General features: G+C 54.0%; 1 protein-coding gene across 2 annotated transcripts; it reads left to right on the top strand.

Moving 5' to 3' along the window:
- The first annotated feature begins 78 nt into the window (after positions 1–78).
- Positions 79–5,930, top strand: MEPE (matrix extracellular phosphoglycoprotein). 2 transcript variants are annotated; one of them, XM_040582911.1, is made up of 5 exons: positions 79–177; positions 850–980; positions 2,579–2,632; positions 3,369–3,461; positions 3,572–5,930. In XM_040582911.1, exons 2-5 carry the CDS (start codon positions 927–929, stop codon positions 5,531–5,533), a joined length of 2,163 nt encoding a protein of 720 aa, XP_040438845.1. In that variant the 5' UTR covers positions 79–177; positions 850–926; the 3' UTR covers positions 5,534–5,930. The 2 variants fall into 2 exon arrangements, with proteins under 2 accessions (XP_040438845.1, XP_040438852.1); XM_040582918.1 differs by having other exon boundaries at positions 157–177; positions 915–980.
- The last annotated feature ends 12,093 nt before the right edge of the window (positions 5,931–18,023 follow it).

The following is an 18,023-nucleotide window of genomic DNA, read 5'->3' as shown; positions in this document are numbered from 1 at the left end:
AAACACATTTTTAGCTGGAAATTACTCCCCCTGGTTATCTGCGGGTGCTGCCAGCCCTGACAAATGTCCCTGGGCAGGAGCTGATTGGCTCCACGCGCCTGGGGCCAACTTTAAATTTCAGCAAAGTGGGCACAGCCTCCACGGTCTGCTGCTGGGACCTGCTTCCGACAGCGACAGGTAACCCTCTTACCTAGTTTGCCTGTCCTATCTCTTCCCAGCCCTTTGGCTCTGCTCTCCCTGAGCAGGGCATCTCCTGCTTTCACACTGGGCAAGCTGCGGTGGGGACGGGGTGACGGCCTGAGCCTTGGCTGCGCACGTCTCTGCGTCGCGCTCTCTGGGGCCTCTGTTGCTTCGTACTGCTGCTCCTCGTGCATGAATTTCCCTCCAATGTTTTCTGTACCAACGCTTGCATGGCTGAATATAGTCTCCAGGCTGGACCTGCGAGCCCAAGCCAGAGTGGACGGGTGAGATGAGAACTGTTAGCCAACAGAGCTATTGTCTCCTGCCATTTAGCAGTGCTACTGAAAACGGCATGTGCGTTCCTCAGTTCGGGCTTACAACTGCATGGCTTAGCCTGCAGCGGTTTTGGTGGTCATTTACTGCAAATAAGCTGCTTTGACAGAGTTAAGAAGCTTTAATACCTGGTGTTAGAATGCTGCTGGCTGGGTATGTGTCCTTACCTTGCTGCCATATGCTCACGGTGAGAGCATCGCCTTTGCTGCAAGGAGTGCAGAAAGGCAGAGTGATGCCAAGGGCCACCTCAAAGGCTGGGGACAGCCAGGGTTGCTGGATAGCCCCACTGCCATGGGGGCTTTGGGACAGCAGGAGCTTTTGTGTTGCTGCTGACAGGGACCGTTAGGGACCGCAAGTCCCAGGAAGGCGAACTCCAGTGGCACTTCACTTTCTGCTAGCAGGAACTGTCCAAGATGCAAACAGCCCTCATGTGCCTGTGTCTGCTCAGCTTGGCCTTCTCGACACCCGTGAGTATGGCTCTCCCCAGCTTCCCAGCGTGCCACCAGAAGCGCAGGGTATACACCCAGTGCACACTGGCACGCTTTCAGCAGCAGGAAAACATGAGTTGTACTTGCATGTAGCACCTCTGGGGCTTGGGGGGGGCGGGGAGGGGAGGGGGGCTGTTGAGGTGCTGGTGCAGAGGTGAACCCAGCAGGAAAAATATACATCACCACTGAGGTGCCTGAGCAAGTCCCTTTAATTTAGCAGTTCGGGCACTGTGCTAGGGCCGGTCTGGCTTGCTGTAACTCTTTGCCTTGATTTCTGTGGATCCGGGATCTGCCCAGAGCCTTTGGCCTGGGAATAACCCGAGTGGAGCCTCAGGAAGGGAGGCATGGGGACGATGCTCACCTTACCCATGTGGGTAACAGGGGTCGGAGGGGCACCTGCAATTATATTCCAGCTCTCCTAATGCAGAATTTGGACAGATATAACTGAAACAAAGAGTAAACTAAGATAAATGTAATAGCAGCCACTTTTGTCCTGCATAACTGTTCTCTAACATAATAAATACATAGCTAGAGTGAAAATCTGCTCCTAGTGAAGGCTTGCTTTTCTGGCAGAGTAAAGAGGAGGGAAACCATACCTTCCCTGATGTGGGAAGCCCTGACACGGGGCCCAGCTGTGTGTCCTTTAGCCCTCAAGTCAAGCTTGTACAACTGGGTCTGTCGCAGGGCAGCACGGCGGGGAGAGGCAATAAATCAGCACAGATTTCCTTTTCAGATAGGGGCACAGAAGACAGCCAGTTAATACCCTGCTGCAAAACCTGGGATGTAATCTGGCCTTTGACGTTGTTCATAAACAATGGAATAACCTGGGAATATTTACTACTCTGGGGCACATTTCTGCCTCTTTCAGCTGGGCTTGGGGCACTTCAGTGGCTGATTTTGCTGAGATCGGAGCGGGGTTCCCTCCATGGGGCTGTCTCCCACTCTGGCACATAAGGAATACTCTGAACTGGCCTGGTAGGGCTCACAGGATGCTCTCACCTCCAGGTCCCACATCTCTGAGGGATGCACTGGCCAATACATCCCCAAAACTACCAGGATAATCAGGGGAAGCTGGATGCTTGCAAGCATGTACAGAAATGCCTGTGAGGGCACAGGCATTACTGCTCGGTTGCCCAGTAAACACTGGGAATCCCCAGCAGGTAACCAGCTCCAGGCTCCTATCTCAGTCAGATCCCAGCCATGAGTTGGAGCACTGCAGTGTGAGCAGTGGCGCTCTGTATTAAAACTGCTCTGCATTAAAAGTGCTCTGCAGCAGAATCCCGTAAAGGTATTTGCAAACAAACAATATCCTAGTGGAAGCAGCATGCAATGCAAGCGTGCTGTAGTGGAATTCGCAATACTTTTCAGACCCTTTAAATGGGCTTTTGACTTTTCCTAATGGCTGACGTTAAGCCGGCACTCTGGGTAGTGCTGGGATTTTTTTCCACCCTTCCCTGGACGCTGTGGTGTGCCCACCATGGGGCACATGGCTGGCAGTAGGCATTGGCATTGGCAGCCACCTGCATGCCAGGGCAGCGCTGGGCTGCTCAGCTCTCACTTTGTTTTGTTGTCCGCAGGTGCCGCCGCCGCTGCCTGGAAGAACTGCTGGGAACTGTGTGGGACAGCACCGGGTATGTCACCCCCCTGCCCTATCCAGACCCCACGGGGTGCCCTGCGCCAGGGCCACAGGGAGAAAAAGCCACTTGTGGAGGGCAGCCCCAGTGAGCCATGGAAAAAGAGATCAGCAGCCCCCTCACATCCGAGCAGCCCTTACAAAGAGCAGGGGAGGGGAAAGGTGGGACCTGCTCAGGGGAGAGAAAGGCTTCCCCCACCAGCTGCTCCTCTGCCCCTGCCCAGCCCCGGAGCACAAATTCTTTATGTACCCACAGGTGAGGTTATAAAAGTCCCAGGTCCAGCTTCTGTGGAGTTTTTTTTCAAAGTGTATCAGTGTAAAATGCATCAGTAGCAACATTCAGATGAGTAGATGGAAGAAAATGCTTGATTTTGCCTACTGGAAGCCAGCTGCTGTCCTTCCAGCGCTTTGGTTATCATCAGTCCCATCACTTATGTCTGATGGGACCATCAACCAGGGTGTTTATTCAAGCCATAAGCTACCTTGCAAAAAAACCCAACTGAAACCCCACAGCTCCTGAAAGCCAGCAAAGGTAGAAAATGAACCCAAGGGAAAACCAAACCCCAGAGCCCAGGAGACGAGCACACATGTCCTGCCCAGGTTCCTGCCCACACTGGCAGCCACAAGGCAGTGAGTGCTGGTGGGACCCTGCTGCAGTGCCAGGCACAGCAAGGAAATCTGCCATCACATTTAAGAAGAAAATTGTGGGATTTGGTTACTTTCTTCCCCACCAGATACTGCTGAAAGGCTGCAATGCCAAGCATGGCTTCTATGTTTTCAAATATGTCTACTCATTTTCCACACGGAGGAACCAGACGCAGATAAAGGTGAGGAGGTGGCCTGGTGGCATTCCAGGACCCGGGCTTGGCTGCAGCACCCCACGCAGCTGGCAGAGGCTGGGGCTGGCCCTGACCTGTCCCCTATGTGTACTGCACAGAAGGAAGAGGCTGACGGCCAGAGCACCATCCCCAGCCACCAGCTGGGTGAGGACGACGCCAGGCAGGGGCCGACAGAGCACAGGGTGACCCTGGAGCAAGGTGATGGCGGCAGCACTGACGCAAAGGAGAACAGGACCAGCCTCAAGCCTGAAAACCGCAGTGCCCCAGGCACCAGCAGGGATGTTCCCAGTCCTCGCCCGGGCACCAGCACGCGAGCACGCAGTGGTGTCGGCATCGCAGGGGCCACCCCGGCCAGCTCGGAGGGCAGCGGCGACCTGGATTTGGTGGTTGAAGTGGACAACGGTGTTTCCGTTCTCCCCCAGGGCGAACGCCCCAGTGAGGCCGTGGCGGGGAACAGGTCTGGTGTCAGGAGTGAGGACAGGGATGATGGTGCCATTGGGGGGGTTCCAGTGGAGGGGGCCATGACAGCTGGGAGGGAGAGGGCCCCCACTACCAGAAGGGCTGGGGATGAGGGCAGTGGTGAGGCCACTATCCCTGGACAAGGGCAGGAGGGCATCACGCAGAGAACAGGGATGGGAGGTGCTCTCGCCTCCGTCACTGAGAAGATGGAGGATGTCCAGGTTGATGCCGAAGGTGTGGATGAATATGCTTACATCCCTGACTCGGGCAGTGTCACTGTCACCCGTGGTAAGGTAGGCAGTGCAGTGGGGGCCACCAGCTTCACCCAGATCTCTCCGGACAAGGATGATGAGGTCAATATCTTCATTGGGAGGGCCAACATCCACGTGGGCGAGCAAGAAACCACCCAGGCCGGTGCCACTGTTGGCAGTGACGATGACGGCATTCCCACTGCGGGAACCAGCAGCCCCCTGCCCAGGCTGGGCGTCACTGTGGCACACACTGGTGATGATGATGGCACCCCTGCTCGCAGGCAGCCTGAAGGACCAGCCACCACAGCCACCTCAGGCCATGGGGGCAGTGTCACCAGCAGCCCCAGGGGTGGCCGTCCCATGGGAGATGATGAGGATGGTGCCACTACCATTGCTGATAGAGAAGAACCGGTGGCTCCTGGCCCCTGGAGGGTCACTGGTAGTGTCATTACCATCCCCACGGGGGATGGCATCCATAGGAATGGCGACGATGAGGTGAGAGGTGAGGGGCAGAGGTTTGAGGGGAGGCCAGGGCGCCTGTCTGTCACCACCCCCCGCCAGGGGGGTGAGGAGATGGCTGCCACTGTCCCAGCCAAGGGGGCCAGCATCCACCTGGGCACCACCATTGCCTCCCCTGGGGTGAGTGAGGGGGACTGCACCACTGCCCTGGGGACAGCTGGTGGCCACAAAGCAGGCAAGAGCACTGTGGCTGGGAGAGGGGGGAGTGGGGAAGCAGGGCCAGCCACCCTCCAGCCCCACAGGGAAGCACGGCCCAGGGTGGGGGTGAGGGTCCAGCCAGGGGGAGCAGGGCTGGACAAGATGCCCAGGACGGATGAAGTGCCATCCCCACATGGGAAAGCTGGCGGCCGGACACCAAGCAGGGCCCAGACAAGGGCTGGCACCCACGGCGGCAACGCGGGGGGCAGGCTGCAGGGCACCAAGGCAGGGAGCAGCCCCCCTCTGCAGGCAGGGCAAGCCAGGGGCAGCGTGGCAGTGGGTGAAGGCCGGCAGCAGGGGCAAGGCGGCGAGGCTGGGATGGCGGTGGCCAAGGGTGGCCACCATGGCAGGAGGCTGGGAGCTGGGGGACCGGGTGCATTCGCGGCGCTGAGCCACAGCAGGCAGGTGGACCAGGTGAAGCGTGCAGACGTGCTCCATGTCCGCGAGCGGGCCTTCTACGCCCTCGACGGGGCGGGGGCCGGCCCCTACACCGGCCTCAGGAGCGCCGACAGCAGCCAGTCCTCCGAGGGGGACCAGGGCAGCCACAGCGACAGCCGACAGACAGGACTGCAGCCCTCGGGGTGGGGAGCCCCGGGGCACCCCCACAGTCGGTGGAGCCGGGGGGCCCTCTGAGGGCCTGCCAGTATCCGACCCGGCGGGCTCCAGCGGTGAAGCTGGGGGTGCCCACATGTCATTGTCCCCCCCAGCATCCCCGCTGCGGGCGCTGCTCTTGCCTGGGCGAGGGGCACGCCACGCGTTGCTGAGGGTCGCGCGGTGCTTTGCAGCCCAGGAGCCAAAAGCCACTGGTTCATGCAATCCTGCTGTTAATTTGAGGGGGACTGCGTCCAGGGCTGCACCAGCGATGCAGGGGTTTGCTGTGCTAGGCAGCCGCGTAACAGCAATCGTACTACATGGCATAGGGTAGTGTTGTTCATGCACTGATGTGAAGCGAGTAAATAAACAGTGAAGAAAAGCCTCTGTCCTCACGGTTTCGCTTCCAGCCTAATGGAGAAATAAAGGCATTTCTGTACCTAAGGCTCTTGCTGGCTTTCGTGTTTGCAGTGGGACTTCAGGCAGCTGCTTTGCCATGAGCAGCGTGCTGTAGCAGGGCTGGTCCCTGAGCGTGGGGGCATTTCTGGCTCCAGTGCATCCCTGGCCCAGCCATCACTTCTGGGGCTGCAATTTGGCCAGCCAGCCCTGCACACCCTCCCCTTGGGGTATCAAACCCCTCTGACTCCTGCCCAGGGCCACCCTCCTCCCTGGGTGGTTTGTCCTTTTTGAGGACCCCCCCAGAGCATCATCCCCCTTGGCTCCTCCATCTCCTGCAGTGAGAAATCTGTATCGCACCCTCCAGCACACTGCTGGGGTGCTTGCCATCCCCACCGCCCTTCCAGCAGCACCGTGACGCCCTGGCCGTGTCACCGCCATTCCCACCGCTGGCTCCTGCACGTGAGCAAGGCTGGGCTTCGTCACACTGGAGCCGTGCCGCCAGTGATGCTCAAAGTTAATAACTGTTTATGCAATTGCAGGTTGCTTTTTCTGTCCAAGAAGCTGCTAAAACAGGCGCGCTCAGCAGCAGGCTGGAGCAAACGGCACAGCGGGAGTGGTGCTGAGCCTCACGGGGAGTGGTGCTGCCCTCAGGACAAGTGGGAGAGGACCCCCCACCAGCGCTGCACCCATGTAAGGAGAGGGGTAGGAGCAGCTACGTCAGCAATGTACCCACAGAGCACCTGCTCCCCTGCCTCAGATGCAGGGAAGTAGTAGTTCCCATTTCGGGCCGTAAGCTTGCTTCTTAGGGATTGTGCGTGGGTGATTGATGTTGGGACCACCAGGACAAGGATAACACTGCATATCCCACTGGTGCTATCAGTAGCACCAGCTGTCAGGGCTCTACCTTGCTAGAGCTCATGCTCTCCAGGGGAAAGGATCAAACCCTGCATGTGCCCACTATGCCCTACAGCAGGGCATCAGGCCCTGGTGCCTCCAGGGCAGCCGTGCCAGGCAGCCTGGTGCCAGGCAGGGACATGGAGGTTTAAGCAGCCTAGGGCAGGGGGTTGCCCGCAGCTTCCCAGGCGTGGGCCAGCATTCATAAGACCCCCAAAGGTGCAGGGACCTCCTGTGCTGGCCTACCCAGCTCAGAGCAAAAGGGGCCACGGGGCTGCTGGCAGCCCAAGCTGGGTGGTTCACCCCCAGAATGGCCACGGCACGTCACACTCCAAGTCTGGCGGACCACAGCGATGCTCAGGGAGCTCAGGCTTGGTATATGCCGTTGCCTGATAAACGAAAGGGACCGTTCTGGGATCTCACCGCTGGCAGGACTGGGACTTGTGGGTCTGCAGCCCCATAGGGACCCTGGTGTGGTGCCCAGCCACCTCCATCCCCAGTCCTGAGCACATCCTTGTCCACGTCATTAAGCGACATCTATAAGCAAGGCCTGGGCGCCATCTAGTGGAATAAAAGGCCTTTTGCTGGAAACATTTTGTGCCTGTTGAATGATGCTCAACTCTGCCTGGTGCTGGGATGGGTACTGCTGCCCTCTTGCCCCTCTGCTTCCCTGAGCTCCTGAGAACACTGCCTGAACAGCAAGGTCAGGTATAAAACTGGCTAGTTCAGGTATGAACGGCCTACGTTCACAAAACAGCACTACTTCCTTGCACAGCTGCTGTGAAAGCACATGGAAATTTTTTTTGTGGTGACTGGCTCTACATCCTGGGGCACGCAGCATTTTGAGCATTTTGGCATGCTCACCCCGAGCCCCCTCCTCACCACCACCAAGCTGCGTGGCTCTGCTCTTCCAAAACTCGCTTGCCAAATGGCACAAGGGACCACTGAATGGACAAACTGTGAGTTTCCTGAAGGAAAAATTTAGTCTAGCCCACCTGAAACCAGGACAAAAGGGCTTCCCAGGGCATTGGAGCAAAGTGGAGAGCTGCGTTTTGCTTGCAGCAAAGTCTGAGCTGATGGGCGCTGGCAGGGTGGGAGCTGGCAGGGTTCTCACCACCACCCCTTGCAACCCAGCACCCACAGCAGGCTTGCAGCTGGGCCAAAGGTGGCCACCAGGTACAGGAGGTGCTCCTCTGTGGCTTTTTTGTCTTTGGCTTTGCTGAGCTGTATATTTTTGGGGAAACTTTGATTTTGACCTTTAATATATATGTCTTTACTTCCTGTTCCCATGTGTTGCTTGGTTTTTTTGCTGAAGGGCAGCAGTGACTTATCAACAGGCGCTTCTTCATGTGGGGACAGCAGAAGCTGTTGCTAAAGTGCTTTATGGTCTCTCATCCCACCCTGTAAGTGAGTGAACCCAAGTGAAGAGTTATATATATGCTAGAATACTTTCTGGGGGTACAGAAGCGGAAAGACATTGTCCCTAAAAATCCCAGCTTCCCTTACCAGTACTAACTGGGGGGGCTATGTCCCGGCAAGTATCAGTGGTTGTTTATTCAGGTAAATGTCAGGCTTAGAGGGGGAAAGTGCTATTGTGAGCTATCACTGATTTCTAGAGCCTAAAAGTCATCACAGGTGCGGCAGTGGAAACTCCCCAGGTTTTGCAAAACCAGACTTCTGTTGACATTCCAGCACAGGCAGCAGTACTGGAAAAAGCAGGCACTGCATGAAAAGGGAGTCAGCTCCCCCATGACTCAAGTGAGCCAGATGAGGGGAGGGTGAGCCATGCCCCCTAACTGGGGATTGCCACAGCAGGCCAGTCGGGCAAGGCTTGGGTCAGGTCCTTTCCCCAAAGCACACACAGCTGCGAAGATTTTCCAGTGATGTATCTAGGAGTAGCATCCTTATTAAGGAAACCTGCTGACCCCAGCCTTTGGGTATTCAGCCTCCTGGGGAATCGTTTATATCTACCAGGAGGGCAGTAGCTGGCTGTGAATGGCTCCGTGTCCTGAGCACTAGTACCAGCCCCTTTGCAAACTCACACCCAGCCCTGCCTGGGGAGCTGTGTGTGTCCAGGCCACTGGAGTGGGATGGGAGCAGCACCTTGTGCTCCCGGCTGTGGGGCTGGCAGCACTGCAGGTACCAATACGCCAGCAGCAGAGTGTGAGTGGGGCTGTATCTCCCTGGGTTTGCTGGGCAGAGAGGAAGCAATGGCCAATGTGCCCTGCTCTGCCTTTCCTGGCTCTCCTGCCTAGGGCAGGCTTTTACCTGGGTAGGCTGGGGATTGGGAACTGGCTGACTTGGCAGCACCTTTGCTGTAAAGAGGGGAGCAGGGGAATGACAAAAAAAACCCCAAACCACTAAACCTTTGCTATATGTTTTTAAAATAGCTCTCTCGGTGGTTACTCTTTGTGGCTTTATGCCTTGTGGCTGCATCAGGACTTATACAATGAAGTGAGCTGCTCTGCTGTGTGTGTCTTTAGTATGTTGTGGCTGGACCTTGTGTGGCCGTGGACCCTGCGGATGCCTCGCAGACATCCTTGTGTGCCTGAGCATGCGGGGTGAATTATCACATCTCCTCACCATCATGGTCTGTAATGTGGCCTTGGTCACCTGCCAGGGCTTTGTTAATTGGTGGTGACAATCCTGTAACCCAGGTAATTAGGAACCTGTGCCCTGGAGCCATAGGTCTAGAGGACTTTGAGCCCTTGGACAAAGAGTGCAAGTGAATGTCGGTGGAGTTCTAGAAAATGGTTATTAACATTCAGCCTGTTTCAGCTCTTAGAGAATATGGAGGCATTTTTATAAAGCGAAAGGCTTTCACCAGCCTCATGTTGTGACTTGTACAGCCCTGCTGAAGCGAGAATTAAACTACCTCTTCTCTGGGGGAGAAAAAAGTGCTTTTTCCCTAGTAAGGTGGGTGTGGAGCGCAGAAAAATTCAGGCTTTTGTGAAACAGCAAAAAGCTGGCTGGGGCTTTGATATGCAGCTCCAGGTACTGATATGAAGTTCCCCAACCTTTAGGGGAAATTTGGGGGCATTTTTTTTCCCCACCACTTTTCTCCCCTTGCTAGTGCTCACAACCCTTGGACCAGTCCAGTTCAAAACTTGGAGGTGCACCTGTAGATTTCACGGGGTGTTGCCCCAGCTCAGTGTGGTGCTGAGGCTTGCGGACTTAGTGTGCAGGGCAGCTGTGTGAAGCTGCGGAGTCCCTGGTAAGGTGTTATCTCCTGTGGTGACAGCTGAGGTCCCCTGATGGGGTTGATGGGTGTGCTCTCTGTGGGGAAAGCCACAGCGCGAGTGCAAAAAAAATCCACTGTTGTCTCGGTTATCTCAGCACCCACAGCAGCTGTGGGCAAGCCCTCTCGTGCACACCTGTGTTTCACCTCCTGCTAGATGTGCTGGAGAAGCGTGCTGTCCATGGGTCATGCACACATGGCTGCTTTACATCCCTCTCCCACCCTAAACCTGATCCAAGGACAATTTCTGGGCATGAAAAATGCATGCTTAAGGAAACCAGGAGGGGTGGCAGTCCTACTTGGCTTGCTTTGTAAATAAACATCGTGGGTGTGTAATGTGATAGCACGTATACTTGGCTCCAGCTGGGCTGTTTCTCTATAGCGTGTTGTTTTGGTGTGTGTTCTGGATCAGAAATCTGTAGGCTTGTTTTTGTACCAGCGACTCAACCGCTAAACTGCTTAACCTTCTCTGCAGCCAGCGCCTCGGGAAAGCCCAAAACGAGCAACTCTGACTGAAAACATGAGCTGCAGACTGGCCTGAAAGCTAAAAGAAAGTTGTAATTTACTGGAAGGGAAGGTCCTCTTTAAATTTACAGAAAAGAAAATATATAGAAATCTAACAAAAGCATGTAATGATTGTCTGGCAGGGACCAGGGGATGCTGCTGCGGGAAGCAATGATGTGGATCAGCCATCACATGTTAAACACAGTTTGTTTTGGTCAGGTCATGATCCCACATCCTTGCTGAGGAGCATCTCTTCCTGCAACTGAAGCTGCAGAGATGCAGTTAGAAAAGCAAAAGTTCAGCTCAAACTGAAATTGGCCAGAGATGTCAAAAACTACAAGGAAAAGTTCTTCAGGTATGTGAACCAGCAGCAGAAACAGAAGGAAAATATTGGCCCACTGTTGAACAGGAACAGTGAATTAATCAGCAACAAAGCTGGAAAGGCAGAGGTTCTCAACACTTACTTCACCTCTGTCTTTACCAGCACATTGGGCCTTGGGAACGAAAGTCCAGGCTGAGGCACACACAGACCCACCGTCAGTGGAGAAAAAGTTGGTATGTGAACTGTTACAGGAACCTGACCCCTACAAATCACTGGGCCGTGACAGGAGCCACCCGGGGGTGTTGAGAGCTGGCTGGTGGTGTTGCAAGGCTGCTCTCCATAATCTAAGAAGTTGTGGAGATGCGGGGATGTCCCAGAAGACTGGCAGAAGGCTAATGTCACGCATGCCTACAAGAAAGGCTTAAAGGAGTATCCAGGAACTACAGGCCCATCAGTCATACTTTGGTCCCTGGGAAAGTTATGAAACGCATCCTCCAGGGGCCCATCACAAGTCAAATGAAGCACGTGGCTGGGAAAAGCCAGCGCGGATTCACCAAGGGCAAGTGGTGCTGGATGACCCCGATCGCCTGCTACGACAAAGTAACCTGCTTGGTGGGTGTGGGGTGAGCGGTGGTCATTGCCCACCTGGATTTCTCCAAGGTTTTCCATACAGTTTCCCACAGCCTCCTCCCAGAGAACCCGATGCGTTACAGCCTGGGCGAGTGCCCGTGCGGTGGGGGAGAGCTGGGTGACAGGCTGCACCCAGAGGTGGTGGCAAACGGCTCCTCTGCAAACGGGCAGCCTGTCACAAGTGGGGTTCCCCAGGGATCCATATTGGGCCCAAGGGTGTTTCACGTCTTCACAAGCGATCTGGACGGTGGGATCAAGTGCTCCCTGATGAAGTTTGCTGATGGTACCAAACTGAGTGGGGAAGCGGACGCTTCGGAAGGGAGAGCCGCCCTGCAGGAAGGCCCGGATGGGCTGGAAGAGTGGGTAGCAAGAACCTTATGAGGTTCAACAAGGACAAGTGTAAGGTCTTGCACCTGGGAAAACATAACCCCGGAGTGCAGGACAGGCCGGGATCTACCCGGCTGGGGAGCGGCTCTGTGGAAAGGGACCGGGGGATCCTGGTGGACACCAAGCTCAGCGCGAGTGAACAGCGCGCCGCTGCGGCAAAGCCAGCCGTCGGGGTGCTGGGCTGCATCGGCAAGGGCATCGCCAGCACAGGTAAAGAAGTCACTACCCCCCTCGGCGCTTTGTGAGGCCACGCCTGGAATACTGTGCTCAGTCCTGGTCCCCGCTGTACAAGAAAGATGGGGACAGGCTGCAGAGGGTCCAGAGGAGGGCCACAAAGATGACCAGAGGACTGGGAAGGCTGCCGGGTGAGGAAAGGCTGCGAGGACTGGGGTTGTTCAGCCTTGAGGAAAGGCCGCTCAGGGGAGACCTTATCACCGTGTTCCAGTATTTGAAAGGTGGCTGCAAAGATGGAGACTCCCTTTTTACATGGAAAAGACAAGGGGTAATGGGTACAAGTTACTTCTGGGAAGATTCTGGTTGGACACTAGAGGAAAACTTTTTGCAGTGAGAACAACAGGAATTGTTCAACCACTGGCATGGTCTCCCCAGAGAAGTGTTGGATTCTCCAGTGTTGGACACTTGTAAGATTTGGCTGGACAGTGTGCTGGGCCATCTTGTTTAGACTGTGCTTTTGCCAAGAATGTTGGGACCAGATGATCCTTGAGGTCCCTTCCCGTGTGGTATACTGTGATAGTTTTGTTGCCTACCTTACCCCACCTTTAGCCAAAAGTTACAGACAGAGGAGTTAGCGTTGCTGGCTGCAACTTTGCAGGCTGACATGCCTGCAGCCACTAATTCCGGCATTAAACACCTGACTTCTGTCTGAGCTGTGGAGCTTGCTTTGGGAATATGTATTAAATGTTTATATGGTTTTCAGTTGGAGCGTTAACTCCTGAAGGTCAAAGATTCAGCAGTGCAAAGCACCACTGTAAAAAGCAACTTACTCGGCTGAAAGTCAGAGAGGGTTGAATCTGTACGGATGGAAATAGACACTTGGCTGGAAAGGGGATGCCTGTGCTCATGCAGGATCAGTTGTGCAGCTGAGGAACGCACTGGCTTTTGACTCTTGCCCATTTATTCTATTGGAGCAGCTTGAATGCATATATTAATGGCAGCAAAGCGCTGATCACTGTTGTCTCCTGAGCAAAGTGGGGCTGAGCTGCCTCCCTGCAGGCAGTTGGGGGCACCCCGGAGGGCTGGCAGGAGGTGGCACGTCCCCAAGAGCCTGTGCAGGAATGAGGTGATGCTCCAGCACAGGGTTTGCTGATGTATAGCAGAGGAACAGGACGGGGTGTGCCTGTATGTGTGGAAAACCCCTCGGGAGAAATTGGATAAAATAGTTGCCATTGGCCGCGTATTTGAGCGGAGTTTTGGTGACAGCGTGCTGACAGTGTATGCTGTACGGGCCAGTGGTAGCGGGGGCACCTTTAGGTAAGTTACAGACATTCGGAGTACTGCGTGAACACCAAGATCTGTGCCACAAACAGCAGTTAAGTTTACACTCCACATTTTTTATGCAGATCATACCAAGCTCTGAGGCAGAGCTTGTAAGTTCATTCCCTGAGGATAGTATGTAATTAAGTGATCTGGCTCATGAAAACAAGCTGTGCAGTCGCGTAGATGCTGGCAGACCTGCCCCAGCAGGGACTGTTGCCACAGGCTTGGGCAGAAGGTTGTGCAGCACTGGTGGGGACAGGGTGGCTTGGGGCCGTGTTCTTTCCCTGTGCTTCAGCTCTGCCTCTGACTAACCAGCTCTGCCTTTTGGAGTGGATTCCTCTTTCTTATTTTGCTTTCCCTCCCTCCCTTTCCAGCTCAATTTCCTCAGCTACCTGTGCTTCAAGCCTTCTGCCCTGCCAGCCTTCTGACTTTTCTCCTCTATTTGCATTTTTCCCTTTAGGCCTTTTTTCCACTCCTGTTTCTCCAGCCTTGGCTTTCCCATTATGCATTTCCACCCTGGTGTTTAATTTCTCCCTGCTCTGCCTTCTGTCAGTGCTTGCTGCCTCTGTTCCCATCCTCAGTAAACCGGTGCTGGCTTCTTGCTCCGACTGTCTAAAATCCCCAGACAAACGGAGGTCAGGGATTCCTTAATGAAATTCCTTAGATATCAATTTTGTGGAATAGTCTTCTGCTTATTCACCTATCTGGTTCTTCTATGCTTCCAAGCGTCATTTTCTGCTTTCTGAAATGAGCCAAAACAGGAGTGAATGGAAGATGCTGTGGGAGACACCCAAGAGATCCAGTGCTGCTGTGGCCTGGCAGACTCCTCGGAGTCTCATTTGCTGCCTGGAAAATATTTCCCTTTACTCCTGTTCGTTATTAATGCCTCTGATTCAAGATCATTAGTGCTAATTAGTTCTTGCTGTAAAAGAGTTGCCAGTAAAAAAGTAAATAACTGTTATACCGGTGAGAAGTTGGATGCTGAAGACCTGTAGGTTGGTTTGCACAGGTCCGGTCTCCACTTAGCAGGAGGAGGCTTGTGCTACAGATAATGAGGGACCTCAGGCCGGGTTTCCCTGGATGGGCTCCCTGGGTTTCACAGACAGCTCCCATGCACACAGGTTAAGGTATTATGAATGTAAATCACTAACAGGCAGGTATGTTGGTCTCCAAGCTAATTGCCTGAAGCAAAGTCGCTTGAGGTGGGTCACAGGCAGCTGATGACTTCATCACCTCATTTGGACCCAGTGACTGTGCTGCTGCCTCCAGGCTTGCATGGGCTTCCTTTGGCGGCTGGAAACCAGCTCTGACACGCGCCTGGGGGTAAGACGGGATGTGCTGTGCAAGAGCTGGGGAACAGCTGCGGCTCTCAGCACTTCCCAGCAATGAGTAAGTCATCCTGGAAGCAGGTGACAGGAAACTCTGCCTTTCTCCCGGGGAAGAAGTGATCTCTGTCACCTCTGCATGCCCTCTCTTGTCACCAGACGTGGCTGTGGTGGGTACCAGATGTATTTAATCTGAGATGCTGTGATACGTGAGGTCTAACATGTTCTTGCCCTCTCCCAGCTCCCTGCTTGGGAGGATGTCCCTGCTCTCTGTCGCTGCCCTGCACAGCCCCTCTCTGTAAGCCCTGAGTGCTTCCCTCACTGCCCCTACAAAAGAAAGGGGCTTTTGTGAAGGTGTGCTCGAGGGAGGTAGTTAATTTTTAGCTTCCTGTTCGCTCAACCAGGAGTAAGATTTTAACAGGGAGTGTGCTAGACCAGAGCTGTTTTGCTATTGCTTAACTAGCGCAGCCTGGCTCGGGGCCACTTAAAACAGAAGACCAGACCCCAGAAAAGAGCAGAGCATCATGCTGGTCACTGGAAAAACAAAACCGGGCCCTTTGAGTGGCTTAAACGTAAAGAAACCTCCCCCAAATTGGTAGGTGGAGGCATTTGTTGGAGCGGGGGCTTGCGTTTCTCCACTCGGGGATGTGGAGGAGAACTGGGGGGCATCCATGCCATCCGGCAGAGCTTTGTGGTGAGAGAGAAGCTTTGAACCTCTCTGCTACAACCGCCAGCCACTGCCTCCGCTTCTCGGGTGGGGAAACCGAGGTGCTGATGCCCCAGGGACTGAGCTCTGTGGCCAGGCACTGTCCTGGGTCGTGCCGTGTGGGCAGTCTGCTCTGGCACACCTAAAGGGAGGGGATTCTAGCTGGGTTTGGCAGCAGCAAGCTATGCACCACACTTCACCCCTGAAAGCCCTGTTCATTTAAAGGCATGAATGCAGCCTGAGAGTTTATGACTAACTAGAATATCAGATTAAGTTAACAAGGTATGCACTGGGACACCAGTGAGATTAAAATCTCTGGATTTTTAATGACAGCAATAAAATACTTCTGCCTCATGGTGCAAAAGCCTCGCTAGTAGCTGATGTTAGCCTCTGTTTCTCTCCTGTTCAAAGACTATGCTGTCAGGGACAAAGTGACTAGTACGCAACTTTGTCAAGGCCTTATCCAGGGCACCATAAAGGAGAAAGCAAGGGGGTCCATTCCCCGGAATGCTGGGCTCGGGAGGCAGAGCCGTGCAGGGCTCTGGCATGGAATTGTTCTGTCGGGCTGTTCTCAAAACAGCTATTCTGCTTCTCAGACTCTGCAGAAGATTTCCAATAGCCATGAGGACATGGAAAAGGCTTTTAAGGGCTCAGAGTTGTAGGACATGCAAGGGCACAGGTCAAAAGCTAACCTCTTCAGGGGGAAAATAAAGCCCTGAGGCTCAAGGGCTCAGTGTGGGACAGCTGGGTCTGTGTGCAGGTGACAACCCAAGTACCTAGAGCAGCCACTGTGATGTGCTTTTCCAGGAGATGAGAAACAGCTGAGAGAAAGGTTTTTTACTTATTTTCTGTCTCTTTGATCCTCCACTGTTGCTAACCAATCCCTTGATGTGACTTGTATCAGGAGCAAAATGGTGATTTCTAACCATTTTTGCATGTAGGATATGCATTTCCAAAGTTTGCTGCAGGCTCTGACCCTTAGCAAGGGCCGGTGACCCATCAGCATGCCAAGCACAAGGAGAAGGTTTTGCTTGAGGTATGTGGCATGGCATGCTCTTTTTACCTCCCTTTCTTGTAAAAACTACAAAGGAATTATTATGCGGTATAGGTAGAAAAGTGCTGGTATCATTCAGTTCATATACAGGTATCTACTGAGAGCTACTTGTGTTTTCCTGACACTGCTGGATATTTAGTGTTTGTGTGCTTGAGAGAGACTTGTGGTTGTTCTTGGCCTGTGATGGCATGCTGTCATTAAAGATCCTCAGGAAGGCAAAGCTTGTACTGGAGAGATGTTCTGTTGCTGGTGTGAGCATCTTCCTCTTTCTTTAAAGAGAGTGAAGCACTTCTCAGCCTGGAGCCTGCGCTCATTAGGGTGAGCAACAGAGAGCTTTAACCCCCTTTGCTGCAGGAATTGATATACTTACCTTGCTGAAGTGAGAGACAAAACATGATTCATAAGGCACCAGCCTGGCACTGGAGGGCTGCTGGAAAATCCCAGTTTAAAAGCTTTACATGTTACTGAAACAAAGCAGTCTGTCACACTTCTGGATTGCTCAGAATTGGTTTGTATTTCTTTGTGTTTGCTATACAAAGGGGCAGTTTGGACCTCAGCTCCTCCTGATGGTCAGGTTGTTTCTCCAAAGCTTGCAGGTGTGCCGGGTGTTTGTTCTGAGAGGTGTGTACCTGCAACAGGCTTCAAGCAAACAGGGCCTGTGGATGGGGGTCATGGGCAAGCAGAGCTCCCCACGTGCTGTGCGTGAGGCAGAACCCTTACACAAGCAAAGACATGCAACGGTTGGCTTAAACCACCTCCCCGTGAGTTGGCTGGCCCCGTGATTTGCCTGAAAAATTTCATGTGCCTTTCTCTGTTTGTTTTTCCCAATGGAAAACTCCAAGCCTTTTTGTACACCCTGACAGGCCATGGGGGTGATTGTGATCCTGCAGCAATTCCTGTGATCACGATCAGTGTTGGACAAATGCTAAATCCATGCTGTGCCCGGCACCCCCACTCTTCTCAGACCAGCTTGCCTGTGTTACCCCCTTGGACAGGCGAGGGCTGCATGGCCTGGGTCTTAACAGATACATCCCCTGCTGTCAGCACCCTGCTTGAGCCAATGTGACACACAGCAGGACCTTAAAGCCTTGCCAAGTAACAAGGCTGGTTTAGGATTTGGTGCCTTGTGTGTGTAGAAGGAAGGAAGGGACTTGCATGCTTGTGATTGGATTTTCCTTGCAGGTTTGTGCTGGCAGGCAAGAGCAAAATGTGTCGGTTGCCTCAGGCTGCTTGCAGCTTGCTGGCACTTGCCCAGCTACAGGTAGCCAGAACTGGGGTGGACAGGAGGGCAGCTGCTCGCAGCAGCGCCCTGATGGTGTTGCAGGAGGGTAGGGGTGTGCATTGGCTGTGGAGAGAAACAGTCTCAGCATGTCTGTCCTTGACATCTGCTTCTGACACAAGGCCAGACCTGTCACAGGCTCTACAAACAGAGCTAGAAGAGTAATCAGGTACTAAGTGCTTGCTGGAAGTGTCAGGTCTCTGGGAAAACCCTTTCTGATCCATAGCTGTCAGTGTTGTGTTGTGACAGAGTAAGTTGCCAGACCAAATGGGCCGAAACATTATAAAACACATGGTG

Source organism: Falco naumanni, chromosome 1, assembly GCF_017639655.2.
Source record: "Falco naumanni isolate bFalNau1 chromosome 1, bFalNau1.pat, whole genome shotgun sequence".
NCBI classification, from domain to species: Eukaryota; Metazoa; Chordata; class Aves; order Falconiformes; family Falconidae; genus Falco; species Falco naumanni.
Note: the sequence above shows the minus strand (reverse complement) of the source record. Positions and strands in the feature narration are given on the sequence as shown.